The sequence below is a fragment of the Canis lupus genome, chromosome 19, assembly GCF_003254725.2.
Source record: "Canis lupus dingo isolate Sandy chromosome 19, ASM325472v2, whole genome shotgun sequence".
NCBI classification, from domain to species: Eukaryota; Metazoa; Chordata; class Mammalia; order Carnivora; family Canidae; genus Canis; species Canis lupus.
In genome coordinates, this window is record NC_064261.1 from 31882572 (window position 1) to 31896870 (window position 14299).

The 14299-nt window shown below is 48.2% G+C and overlaps 1 protein-coding gene across 2 annotated transcripts in view; it reads right to left on the reverse strand.

Moving 5' to 3' along the window:
* The window catches only part of MARCO (macrophage receptor with collagenous structure), a 45081-nt gene that overhangs the window by 16430 nt on the left and 14352 nt on the right, over positions 1-14299 (reverse strand). For both annotated transcript variants that reach the window (XM_035702237.2, XM_025429521.3), the window contains exons 2-7: positions 8584-8685; positions 7506-7727; positions 6385-6420; positions 1486-1530; positions 1167-1211; positions 756-863 (exon numbers count right to left, since the gene is read on the reverse strand). In XM_035702237.2, coding sequence (XP_035558130.1) covers positions 756-863; positions 1167-1211; positions 1486-1530; positions 6385-6420; positions 7506-7727; positions 8584-8647 — 520 coding nt within the window. In that variant the 5' untranslated portion in view covers positions 8648-8685. The remainder of the gene's footprint in view (positions 1-755; positions 864-1166; positions 1212-1485; positions 1531-6384; positions 6421-7505; positions 7728-8583; positions 8686-14299) is intronic.

Consider the following 14299-nt stretch of genomic DNA (forward strand, 5'->3'; position numbering starts at 1 on the left):
GCTTTGTGCCCAGTGGGGAGTCTGCTTGATGTTCTCTCTCCCTTTCTCTCTTTCTGCCTCTCCCCAACCCCACTCATGCTCTTTCTCTAAAATAAATAAATAAATAAATAAATAAATCTAAAAAAAAAAAACAAACAAGCCCACTAACTGCACAGTCCTCATTCTCCTTACCACACCTCAGAGCCACCTGACGGGTCCTCAAGAGGCCAAGGGACAAGGGGCATGAAGGCGCTCAGTCATGACCAGAGCCCCTGGGGCTGTCCTTCTCAGAGCGTGCCCCCTGGATTGCTGGTGTTCAGAAGCATCCAGGCCTTTGAAACACAGACTCTTGGACTTTGAACAAGTGTCCCAACTGGTTCTAAGGTAGCATCTGCTTCAGGAATCAACCTTTACCCTCCCTTTACCCTCCCTGCCCATGTCAGGTCCTACTGTTGTCCCTTGCCTTCTTCTCCTCTGAGCTCCTGGCATGGCCTTGTCATCACAGGTCATGCCTGGCATGAGATTGTGGCTCCCCCACCCCCACCCTGCACATACTCACACACTCACACACACACACACACACACACACACTGCTCAGCTTTCACATTCCTGGCCTCTGCTGGTCTGGATAGAAGGGACCTCATGTGTGCTCTCGGGAGGCTGGCAGGCAGAGCACAGCCTTGCCCTCAGTGGGACAGAACAGACACTCTTCCAAAGGGTTGGGGCCCAGCCCTCAGGTCCCCCCACAAGCACCGATGCCCCCCCAGGGTGCTTACCTGGGAGGCCCAGGTCTCCTTTGTCTCCCTTAGCTCCAGGTTCCCCTTTCGGGCCAACGAGACCCCCATCACCTTTGCTGCCCTTCTCTCCCCGCTGTCCTGGTGTGCCTGGGCAGAGAATGGCCAACGAGGTAGGCTCCCACTGTCCTCCTGGGATAGACTCCTAGGCAACGGGGCAGGGGGCATCCAGGGAGAAAGGGGTCCCCAGAGGAAGCCAGGGGGATGTTAGGTCATCTCTCGGGTGTCTTGATGAGGCACAGTAAGACTCCAGAGCAGAGGACTGTGTGACAGCACCGAACAGTGACCGAACAGTGGGTCTGCATGTGGGGCCACGTGGAGGGGGGACTGAGCGACTGGCTCAGCACCTCAGCCAAGACATAGCTGAGCCCAAGCAGAGGAAGAACGCATTACCAGGGGCTCCTTGTTTCCCGGGAGCACCGTTGGGTCCTTGGAGGCCTGAGAAGGAAAGAAGAACCAGTCACAGTGCTCTTGGCTCCTGGGTCAGCTGATATTCTAGAGCTCTGTAGGAGGACAAGGCACCTGGCACGAGGAGAGGAGCCTCTCTCTTTCTCGTCTCACCCCCCCCCATACACACGCACTGACAGAGACATTTCACTCTTCATAACAACAAAAAAGAGAGAAAATAAAATGCTGAGTTTCTTAGGCTTAGAGCTGAGGCCCCTGCCTCCTGACCCTGTGCCCAGTGTGCATGCGTCCAGCCCCTACTCACCTGCCTCTCCCTTGATTCCAGGTGGGCCTTGGAGTCCTGGAGGGCCTGGAAAGGAAGAGAGATTCAGAACAAAGCCTGAACAAGAAGGAGAAAAAGAATTGCAGGGCCAGTAGACAAGTGCCAGTATCTGTGCCTCCGTGGCATGCCTCGGCCCCCTGGCCCCCTTCTCAGATGGTGGCCTTGGCAGACAGGGGATGCCAGGCATGCCCTGGGCACCTTTTTTGAAAAATTTTTTAAAAGATTTTATTTATTCACTTGAGAGAGGGAGAACGAGCTGGGAGAGAGGCAGAGAGAGAGGCAGAGGGAGAAGCAGACTCCCAGATGAGCAAGGAACAGGATGCGGAGCTCAATCCCAGGACCCAGAGATCATGACTTGAGCTGAAGGCAGACACTAACCATCTGCTTCTTTTTAAAAATTTTATTTATTTATTTATTTGAGAAAGAGAGAGAGAGAGAGAGAGATAGCACACATGAGAGAGCACAAGCAGGATGGAAGGGTGGAGGGAGAGAGAAAAGCAGGCTCCCCACTGAGCAGGGGGCTCAAGGACGCAGGCCTGGATCCCCAGAGATCCCAGGACCCTGAGATCATGACCTGAGCCGTAGGCACACACTTCACCGACTGAGCCACCCAGGGAGCCCCGACCTGGGTCCCTTTTGACCTGAAAGACCTGAAGAAGACGAGCTACCTATCACGCTTACCACACCATTATTTATTCAACAAACTGTCACTGAGCCCCGAGAATGAGCCAAACTGTGTGGAAGGTCGGAAAGAAAAAAAAGCAGAGCCCCTTCCTACAGGAAGCTCATGGCCTAACAGGTGAGCCACAGATGCATAGGTGATGTGTTCTGAGGGAGGCTGTGTCGGGCAGACCTGGGTTCAAGGAGCAGCCTTACCCCTTCAGCAGGGTGACCTGGGGCAAATTACTTCGTTTTGAGCCTCAGCTTCCTTGTCAGTAAAATGGGGCCATTTTACCTAGCGGCCGACTCTGGATACATGGCACCTGGTTTTGCTGTCACTTACATACAGCTCTCTCCCTTCCCGAGGGCTGCTGTGCAGACTGAGACTCAGCAACCCCGGAGGGCAGGACAGGGCTCCTCTGCCTTAGTCCATTGGGGCTGCTATAACAAACCACCACACAGCAGGTGGCTTAGAAACAACAGATTCATTTCTCACAGCTCTGGAGGCTGGAGTTCAAGATTCGGGTGCTAGTGTGGTCAAGTTCTTCTGGGTTGCAGACCTCTCTGACTCCTTGCTGTGTCCTCACACGGAGAAGGGGTGGGGTGAGGGACCTCATTGGAGTCCCTTTTCTAAGGGCACTAATCCCTTGCAAGAGGGCCCTAGTCTGGTGGCCGAATCACCTCCTAATATAGTCACCTTGGGGGTTAGATTTGCAGCATAGGAACTGGGGGAAGACCATAGCGTGTTCCCCGACATGGCCATGGAGGAGAGCGACTTTCCGAGGGGTATGGCTTTGCCTGAGGTCACTCATTTGGAGAGTCCAGGTCTCCCAGTGACAAATCCTGTACCCGTGTCAGGACACTATGATGACAAAGCCCGTGACGAGCTTTCTATTTCAGAGTAGAACCCCAGTCCAACCTGTGGAATTCATGATGTCATATGAATCTTGTGTGCACAGGACTGGGGTCCAGAGGGATGGAAGCAGGATGGGTAACTAGAGTCCCTCTCAGACAAGCCTCAGGAAAGGGCATTGCTGAGAATCAGTTCAGGGCTTGACAGCTAGGCCCCACTCACCAGCTGTGCGGCCTGTATGAGAGCCTTCCCTTGGCCCAGCCCATTTCCTGTGTAGCATGGGAACAGCAACACCTGCCTCACAGGGGCCTCGGACCACATGGGGTCATGGGACACAATAGAAACCCAGGGAAAGTACGCTCTCGCTGCCTGTATTAGCCAGAGGGAAGAGGCAAGAACCCTAGAGACCCCCAGGTGCAGGGGTCAAGGTCAGAGACTCCTGCCCCTGGGCCTTCAGGAGTAGTGCCTCACTGTTGACAGAAGCAGTCCAGTCCCTCGGAGGGGTTTTCAGGGTGAGCCCCTAAGATCGCATGGCTCCCTCCCACCGAGGCTGCACAGGCTGTACCAGCTCTGCTGTGGTGGCCTGGCCCCGGGCCAAGGAGGGGACTCAGGCTGCCTCCACAGTCTGACTCTGCTCCTCCAGCCTTGCCTGAGTTAGCTTGAGCAAGTCAGCATCCCTCTGAGGCTGTTTCCTCATCCATGAAATGGGGATAATAGCAGCCTCTTGGGTTTAGGGTAAGGAGTCAACAAGGCATGGATAAAAGTGCCTTGCATGGAGCTTGGGGCAGCGCCTTCATGTCCCCCGATCCAGGGCTTCCTCATCCTTGCGGCTCCCAGCCTGTCTCCCACCTCCGCTCCTCTCATGCTTGTACTCCAGCATGTGAGTTTTCCTTCTTTGCCTTCCTGGGTTCACCAAACCCCCTTCCTACCTCAGGGCCTTTGCATGTGTGGGTCTCTGCCTGGGATCCATATTCCCTGGCACCTTCCACTCACACTCACATCAAGGCTGAAAGGTCTCTCCAGGAGCCTTCCCTGGCACACGAGAGGGTTGGGTCTCCCCCACGCTCTCCTTACCAAGGGAGCTGCCCCCATCTCTCAGAGCAGAAGCCAGGGCTGTCACCAAATCATGTCACCAAATCATGCTTCCCTGAGGGCAAGATTCTGTTTGCCTTCTTAAGTCTGCATTCCCAGTGTTTGAGGGGGGTGGGAGACGGGGGCGGATTCTTGATCCTTGAGTGGCTTTCAGTAAATATTTGTTGAGAAGCCCAGAACCCACAGGGGAGGAATAGAGAGGTATGGCTGGATTCCACATTACCCTCTCCCAAAACCTGACTTAGGCACAAAGTTCCCCCTCCCCCTCCAATGTTCTGGAAGCCTAGGCCAGTGTGCAGTTTCACAGGAGGTTGCCTGGGGCCAAACCACTCACCTTGGGGACCCACCTACTGGTCTCCAGGGGCCTGTGCAGGAAAATGTGCCTCTGGGGAGCCCTGACCAGGGAAGGCAGGCCATGGTCCAGAGGGAGAGAGATTGAGGCCTCCCCTGGGCAGGCCAGGGTGATGGGGGAACCTGGGAAAGTTTTGGGGGGTTGCTGAACCCCTGCTGCTAGAATCAGTTTCCTGCCTCTGGTTTCTAGGCTTTAAGAATGAGAGAGAGAAAGAGAGACAGAGAGACAGAGGGACAGAGAGAGAAGGACAAAGGCAGAGACAGAGAGAGATGGAGAGAGACACAGAGATGGAGCTAGAGATTATATATATACCCTCCACACACAGATCTTCCTCGACTTACCACGGGGTTACATACTGTTAATTAAACACACAGAAATCAAAGATATTTTAAGTCGAAAATGTATTTAATACATCTTACCTACCACACATCATAGCTCAGGCTCACCTACCTTAAATATGCTCGGAACGCTGGCATTAGCCTACAGGTGCGCAAACTCATGTAACACAAACCCTGTTTTGTGATACGGTGGTGACTGTCATGTAACTTACTGACCCCTGTACTGAAGGTGAGAGCAGAGTGGCTGTCGGGGGACAGAGTGCTTGTCAGTGTATCACAGTTCCCTGGTCTTGCGATTGCCTGGCTGACCCCGAGCTACCCTGCCCAGCATCACGAGAGCATCGTCCCCGGCAAGTCTCTAGCCTGGGAAAAGATCCAAATTCAAAACCTCAAGTACAGCATCTGCTAAACGGGTATCACTTCCACAGCATTGTAAGGTCAAAAAACCACAAATGGAGCTGCTGTAAGTCAGGGACCGTGTACCTTCACACACACACACACACACACACACACACACACACACACACACAGAAAAACAGAGACAGAGAGAGGGGGACCTCAGGGAGGTTGCTCCCCACCCAGGGCTGAGCTGGGCTCTGTGTCTGGTCCTGGAGCACTAGGCCCTGGGGCAGGCACTGGAGCAGACTTTAAATGTCAGCTACAGGATGCCTGGGTGGCTCAGCAGTTTGACACCTGCCTTCAGCCCAGGGCGTGATCCTGGGGTACCAGGACTGAGTCCCACATCAGGTTCCCTGCATGTAGCCTGCTTCCCCCTCTGCCTGTGTCTCTGCCTCTCTCTCTGTGTCTCTCATGAATAAATAAATAAAATCTTTAAAAAGAATAAAAAAATAAACGTCAGCTAGGTGGGTGATGGGTACTAAAGAGGGCACTTGTGGGATGCCTGGGTGGCTCAGTGGTTGAGTGTCTGCCTTCGGCTCAGGTCATGATCCTGGGGTCCTGGGATTGAGTCCCACATCGAGCTCCCTGCACGGAGCCTGCTTCTCCCTCTGCCTGTGTCTCTGCCTCTCTTTCTGTGTGTCTCTCATGAGTAAATAAATAAAAAAATTTAAAATAAAAGAAAAACAACTCAGGTCATAGAGGCTGCCCCTCCCATTACGTGCTCTAGGAGACATAAACAATGCACCCCTGGACATGATCACAGCCAGATGGGGTGACCAGCTAGGTATTGGGTAAGAGGCATCTGGAAACAGTGCTTATGGCAGACAGTCCTACACTTGGGATGCCAGGGGGAGAGAGCACCTGAGGGGGATGCCCTTGGGCTGGCCTTGGAAGGTAGTTTAGATTTGGCTGCTGGGGATGAGTGTGTGTGTGTGTGTGGCAGGGGAGGATGGGGAAGCTATTTCCCACTTCAGGCGAGGAGCAGGGTAAAGGCCCAGAAGCCAGGACTTCCAACATGGTCAGGGAACAGAGAGCAGACCCAACTGAGGACCAGTGAGTTTGTGGGGAGTTGTGGAGGACCACGGAAGGTAAGCTGGGGTCAAGGCCCAGAAAGGCACAAGCCCAGGAGCCCATGAAAGAAGGCTGTAGGCAGTGGGAGGCATGGGTCAGAGTGGAAATGAACGTACCTGTAGTGCCTTTTTCTCCCTTGATCCGGAACAGCTCTGCAAGGGGAGAAGAGAGTGTTGTAGGCTGGTGTGAGCACATGCATCTAGAGCACCTGGCTCTGAGTCCCAAGGCTGTGTCCTCCAGGCTGAAGAGCAAGGGCCTCAGGCAGTTGGGGGATTAATGGGAGACAAACGCCTAGGTGTTTTCCAGGAATGAGTTTTTGGAAAAAGCCAGATGTTTAGTTGCATCTCTGGTCTACACCGGAGGTTAGAGATCCCTGGGAGCCAAACCCATTAAGGAAGAGCCTCGGGTTAAGGGCAAGGCCCCTCGTGCGGATCACAGCCAGCTCCTTCACATCTCAAGGAAGGGAGGGGTGGTCTCTGTGTCTGAGCCTGGACCCTGCCCCTCTGCCACAGCCATTACCTCTTTCACCCACATGGTGGCTCAGCCTTCATCTGTGGTCACTGGGAAGACCGCAGCCTCTGGGGGATTTGCCCACCTGGACCTTGTTCTCATTCAGCACTTGGTCCCATGGGCACAGAACCACGGTCATGGAATCACCCCTTAACTCCTAGCTCACCCCAGCCATTGGGGCTGGAGCTCCATGTGACAGTGTGAACTCTGCAACAATGAGGTAGCACCTCAGAGCTGCTTTGGACCAGTCAGCCCTTCCTGTTCCGGCAGACCGAGAGAGTAGTGGGGGTAGTGGTAGGACAATCTCACGTGACCCAGCTCCAAGGCTCTGAGAAAACCCAGGGAAGGAGGGGCCCTGGCATCTCCACTTTTGGCTCTGTTTTCTCCTGCCTGTGGCCGCATCTTCCAAGTTGCCGTGCTTCCCCAGCAGAAGCCCCCTCCCCCCAGGGTCTCCCCGTGGCCTGCCATTTCTGTCTCCCCAGCCATGGGCCAGCATTAGTCGGCAGCATGGGAGTGGTCCTAGGACTCGACCCAGCCTCCCAAACATTCTAGATCCATCTCATGCCTACTCCATATGGTTCTCACCCCTTTCCTTGCGCCCAGCATTCTGGAATGTTCTCCTTGCTAGGGAAGGGGATTCAGGCCCAAGGATCCCCTTGCCCATGAACCAGCAGCTCCTACTTCCTATCCCCTGAGAAATCCTGGTGCAGAGGGGAGAGGGCCAAACCTGGACTCCGAGTGAAGTTATCCACCTTCCGTAGCAGGTGCTCCTGCTTGGTGCGGACCTGGATGATCTGGGCCTGCAGGACTTGCAGCCCCAAGGTGCCCCCAGTGAGATGCGGGATGGGCATTGACTGGAGCAAAGAGAAAGATGGGCTGTCCTCGGCAGCCAGCGTTCCATTGGTGAAGTGAATCTCTATGGCCCAGAGCCGCTCCTGCAGATTCAGAACTGGACACCCCACCCCCACCCAAAGCATTCTTTTAGGAACCTCATTAGAGCCCCAGGCATTTGAGGATATCCCCAACACTCTTGTGTCATATGTGGATAACTTCTGTGGGTCCTGAATACTGGACGCAACATTTCATGTGCTGTGAGGACCTAGCATGAGCATAGAGCTCTTTCTATATCTTGCATGTGTAAACTCTGCACTTAGGCATGACGTTATATGTTCATAGACTATTCCTTCATGGCCTAGGGATGCACCCACAGCATCATGATCAATCTTCAACCTTCCTGCATGCTCTGGGAATGAGAGTATGATGACGAATATGCTGGTCTGATCTAATCACATGTGACCTTAATAGACATGTGACATATGTTTATGGCAGCTGGGCACCACACGATGTTCTTGAGTGACTTCAGTGTCTGCAGATGGAATTGCTTCATGATCTTAACACTTCGGAAGTAAAATGATGTTAACATGAACACTGATCAATAAAGCCCCCTCCCACTCAGACATTGGGGATCCTTGATGAAAGATGCATACAGCAAACTCATGTGAAATTATTGCATTGTTCACTGCTCTAACACACACAAGATCATGTGCTTTATCCCTCTCTCTGTTTGTCTCTATGTCTCTCTCTCCCTCTCATGCACATGAGTGCTCACGCGTGCACGCACACACACACACATGCACACACTCCCCTGTCCACCTCCCCACACCGACCCCATCAATGTGGCTACCTGGTTATCCAGAAGCTAAGAACTCTCAGCAGGCGGGGGCAGCTGTGACTCCAAGGCTCTCCACTCAACCTGAGCCCTGTGTCACCCCAGGAGGCACCAGACAGGTGCCTGACTTGTTTACCTTTTACCACCAGCAATCCAGCACCTGCAGTGAGCAGAATCAGGTAGATGGCCACTAGGACCATGAAGCAGTTCACCCCCTTTCTCTTCTTGGGCTTTGGATCTGAAACATAACCACAGCAGAAGGTGGCTTTTGTAGAAGGGAGAGACCAAGGGTGCCTCAACCTGTGTCAGAATCCCCTCTGCATGAGCAGACGGCTCCCTGTGAGGTGGAGGGTAAAGACACAAAGTCCCACTATCCCCGAATCCTCCCTCAGATCCTCATCTTCTCACAAGCCAAGAAATGACATTCTTGGTCACTCATCTGTGTGGCTGGGCAAACACCTGTGTCATGCATCGCTAGCTGGCAGAGTGTGGTTCTTAAACCAGGTGCACTGTCGAAGCCCTCGTGTAGTGCCCGTGATAGAGAGCTCTCAAGAGATGTTTATCAGGTGAATTAATGAATGTACATACTTAAATTTCAAAACTTTGGGAGGAGGATGATTGTCAGCACTTGATAAACTCTGAGTGATATTTAGAGACGTTGAAATACCTACTCAGTTATGAGACACAGATCTGGAATTCAGATTTGGACATTTGTTTTCTTTTGTCTTCAGATTATTTACTTATAAAAATAAAACATGCTTGATATGATTTATCAAAAAATATAGAGAACATTACAAGGGTTAATAATCTTATAATCAGAGACTTCAAGGGACCTCAGCTCCCTGGTGTCCTAACCTGCTGACAGAAGCTCTGATGGCATTCTGGGGTGTGGCCCTCCTACTAGACTGTTGGCTTCTAGAAACTGATGAACCCTTCCACTACTAGATATATTTTTTCTTTTTATTTTATGTAAATAATATCATATTACATATAATACAGCACACTGCGTTCTGCAGTGGATGATTTCCCGTGGACATTCCTCTAGTTTTTTGTTTGTTTGGTCTTTTTATTTTGTAGAGAAAGATTTAACTATTCTTTTAATAGCTGCCTAATGTCCCTTAAAGGCAAGAGTCACAATTCATGCTGACATTTCCCTGTTGGCAAGCTGTTTCCAGTTTGGGGCATTATAAAAGAGGCCACCGTGGTTCCCATTCCAGTCTTTCATTCATGCCAGCTGTGTCCCCATTTTGGGGTGTCCAAAGGCAGGGAGCCAGCCTGCAGAAGGTACTGTGGTTCCCACCACTCACATTGACAGAGTACCTACTCGGTGCCAGGCATTGTCTGATATTATCTATAATGCTTCTGACAATCCTGCAAGGTAAGTGTGATCATCCTCTTAGACAGACTTGGGGTTCAGAGAAGTTAAGGCAACACAACAGGCATATGTCCCTGGGTCCATCTAACCCCAAGGCCTGAACTTGCCTCACTAGCCTATGCTGACATTAGCAGGTGGAAAAACACAGTTGAAATAAGCAGGCGTGAAAGGAAAAGTGATCATAGGTGAGCATCCCATGGGAGGGAATAGGGGCATGTGAACACATTTTTGGCTTTGTGGTAGTTGATGGTGGGTTTTCGGTTAACTCTTATAATAGATGTGTGTGAACCTTGAGTCTGTTTTCTATCAGCTGTGGAAACTTCATTATTCTGCTGAAATTCCTTCCAGCCACCTGCAGAACAGAAAGCTCTGCTTTAGCATTGTCTAATGCATGGTGGTCTCAAGATGACTTTGGCAGGCAGCAGGAGGAATGGTTTCTTGGTTGGATGGTTTTTTATTTGGTGGCATTTGGTTATTCTCAGTCTAGCACAGTATCCCTGCACTGCACCTCCCAAATTGGGACTCACACAGAAGCCCGAGTGAACTCTCTAACACACAGCCTGGCCAAGTCACTTCCCTGCCTTCAGCCCTTGGTGGTCATTCACTGTCCTTGGGACAAACAACTCATCTGCTGGCACAGGAAGACGTGCTGCTTGCCAGTTCTCCTTTGGCTGTACTTCCACACCACACCCCCAACATGAACCCCAACCAACAGACCAGACCACTTGTTGTTATAGCCTTCTCACTCTGGGGCATGTATCTTCTCTGAAATACAGCCCTACCTCCTCCCTTCTGCATGACTAATTCCTCCTCATCCTTTGGGAGCACAATGGTGCTTATCCTGCCCCAAGATACATTCTCTGACCCCCCTGGGTTAGGTGGGACCCTGCTTTGCTTCCCCACGTCGCTCTGTGTTTCCACCTGATATGGCACCCATCATCCTGAAGTATGTCTGTTTATGTCTCAGTTCCCCCCAATATCTTGGAAGCTTCCAGGGCTGCCTTCCAGCACTAACATGGTGTCTACCTCACAATGTGCTGGAAAGATGATAAATGGAAGGGTGAATGAGTGGCTGCAGAGGTTTGGGTCCTGAACACGTGCAGAGTGGAACAGTGCCAGTTTAGAAGTGTTGGAAAAGCATCAGGAATGCAACCTCAGAACTCAGGCAAGCATACAATCATGGCGAGGATGGGTAACACACAGGGAAGCCTCATGTTAAACAGAAGATGGTGGACAATGAATATGATCTTTTAGACAGTACTAAACTTGAGGAAATGATGGAAAAAGAAAGATAATATGCTTCAGAGGCACAAGTTACATAGAGGTCAGAGATGGCAATGAGAGCCAGCATGGAAAATATAGATATTTTCAAACCAGATGGTAGGAGAAGTGGAAGGCATTTGAATGAGGATAGTAAGAGGAAAAGCCATCCTGGTAGTATGAATGGGAATAGTTTGAAGGTATCCACTCAGGCCCAGAATGCTTTTTTAAGCCAGAGCTATCATGTAACATAGAGACAAGGTATTTTAGAAACTGGGAATTTTGAATCTGTAGCATTTATCTAACTCACTTACAAAGCAGAAAATCTGATAAACATTTTACCTTCTGTGTTGATGTCTAAGAGGGTAGAAGAACCTGTAAAGGAATGTTTACTCCAAAGTGGATTTCTCCAATGAGGAAGAGTAGTCTGACATGAGAGAATGAATGAAGCATCCAATAAACTAGAGCTGAGTAAACTAGAATGAGCATCCCTGGAGTAAACTATGGTGAGTCCACGTGAAGATTTTAGGAAAACAGTTTTCAGAAATATGACAGCTCTATTGTCTGACTCACAGTGAAAATGTGGCTCCAAAGGGAAATAAAATTTCAATTCCATAAAAGATTTCAATGAAGAAAACCAGTCTGCATACAAACTCTAGGGCCCCCAGACCTGCAATCTCCCGGCCCCTTGCCTAGTAGCAGCAGGTAGCTTGGTGGGTGCAGAAACCCCCTCTTCTTGCTCCTGGCACTGGGCTGCTGGTGAGCAGGCCTAGAAAAGTGGTCTCTGCCCTATTGGCTTGATGTGTTCCACCCCTGACCCACGATCACTGGGCAGTCTGAAGAAACACCTTCTGTCCCTGCTGGCAGAACCAGCAGAGAGCAAGGAAGACCAATTATATCAGCTGAACAAAGCAGACCAGAACAGGACAGTCAAGGCTCTGAAAAATAAATTGTTTTTGAAAACACAGCCCACAAAAGTGGGCCAGAACTTTATGGGATAAACCTAAACAGTATGATTTAAAGTAGAAGATTTTAATAGAATCTAGAGTCTTCTAACATACTATACAAAATGTCCACAGTACAATGGAAAATTAGTCATCATATCAAGAGCATAGAAAATCACAACTTGCATGAAAAAAGACAACAGGGCACCTGAGTAGCTCAGTCAGTTAAGTGACCAGCTCTTGGCTTTGGCTCATGTCATGATCTCAGAGTCCTGGGATCAAACCCTGCATCACAGTCCACACTCAGAGAGGAGTCTGCTTGAGAATTCTCTTTCTCCTTCTCCCTCTGCCACTCCCCCTGCTCTCTCTCTCTCTCATAAATAAATCCTAAAAAAAAATCAATAGGTGTCAGCATGGAAATGACACAAACATTAGAATTATTCAATAAGGATTTAGAAACCGTCATAACAAAAGTACTTTAATGATCAGTTAGAAACACTCTTAAAACAAAACAATTTTAATCTACAAAAAAAGTAGAGAATATAAAGAAGAAACAAATGGAAATTATAGGACTTAAAAGCACCAATTAAAAAAATCTCACCAGGGTATCTGGGTGGCTCAGTCAGTTAAGTATCTGCCTTAGGTTCAGGTCATGATCTGAGTATCCTGGGATCAAGCCCCAAGTCAGACTTCCTGCTCAGAGGGGAGTCTGCTTCTCCTTCCCCTGCCTCTTGTGCTCTCACTCACTCATTCTCTCTCTGTCTCCCTCTCAAATAAATTAAATCTTTAAAAAAATCCTCACTAGATGGGCTCAATAGTGCAATAAAAGTGATAAGAGAAAGAATAAATGAACTAGAGGATAGTACAATAGAAATTACCCTTTCTGAAAAACAGAGAAAATCAACTAAAAAAAATGAACAAAGACTCAGAGATCTATGTATCAATAAAAAAATACATAATATTCATATTGTTAAAGTCCTAGAAAGAGTGTGAACTGAAAAATATATTTTAAGAAAAAATGGTGGCTGAAAACTTCTCAAATTTGGTGAAAGTCATAAACCTACAAACTCAAGAAGTTGAGCAAACCCCAAACATCATAAATTCAAGCAATTGATAACAAGACACATCATGAGTAAAAAAAAATCTAAAAAAGACCCTACATACCCAGAAAATTAAAAATCTAAAAAAAAGAAAAAATCTTGAAAATAGCCATTACCATTAATAGACATACCAATTTTAGACATACCAATTTGAGTGACAACAGATTTCTTATCTGAAATTGGAAGTGACATGAAATTTTTCAAGTGCTCAAAGAAATGAATTATCAACTATATCCAGTAAAAATATCCCTTAAGAATGAATGGGAAATAAAAAGATTCTCAGATGAAGGAAATCTAAGCGAAGTTCTTGCTAGTAGACCTGTCTTGAAAAAATGGCTAAAAAGGGAGCACTTGACTGACTCAGTCAATGGACATGTGACTTTTGATCTCAGGGTCATGATTTTGAGCCAAGATGGGATGTAGAGATTCTTTAAAAATAAATTTTCAAAAAAAAAAAAAAAAGGAATGGCTGAAAGAAGTTCTTCAAACAAAAGAGAAAAGATAATAGCAGAAGTCATGGCACTTCCAAAAGGAAAGAATAATAAGAAAAAAGAATGGGTAAACATAGAGATACATTTAGACCATCCCCTTCACAGTTTTTTTAAATCACATTTGATGGTTGAAACAAAAATTATAATGAAGTCATACCCAGTGCGTATAGAGGAAATATTTATAATTACATTTCAAAAATGGAAAGGCTCAAAAGACGTAAGCAGAAATAAGTTCTTAAAATTTAATAAAATAAAACTTTTGACTCAAAGTGGTAGAATGTTGTTGGTAGATTGCAATAAATTATACATGTATATTTTAATGCCCAGAAAAAAATATAAGAAAACTATTTCAAATGATGGACTAAAAAACGAACAAAAAACTATAGATAAATCAAAATGGAATTCTAAAACATGTTCAAGTAACCCATAGGAAAGTAAGAAAAGAAAAGCTGGTAACAGGAAACAGAGGGACAAAGAGAAAATGCATAATAACATGATAGATTAAACTCTTAACACATCAATAATCATTTTAATGTAAATGGTTTAATTATACCAACTAGAAGGCAAATAGTATGGCAAAGTGGATTGAAAAGCATGACTTAACTCTATGCTATCTCCAAGAAACCAAACAACAGAGCTTCTATTTGCATGAAGCAAAAACTGATATAACTGAAAGGAGAAA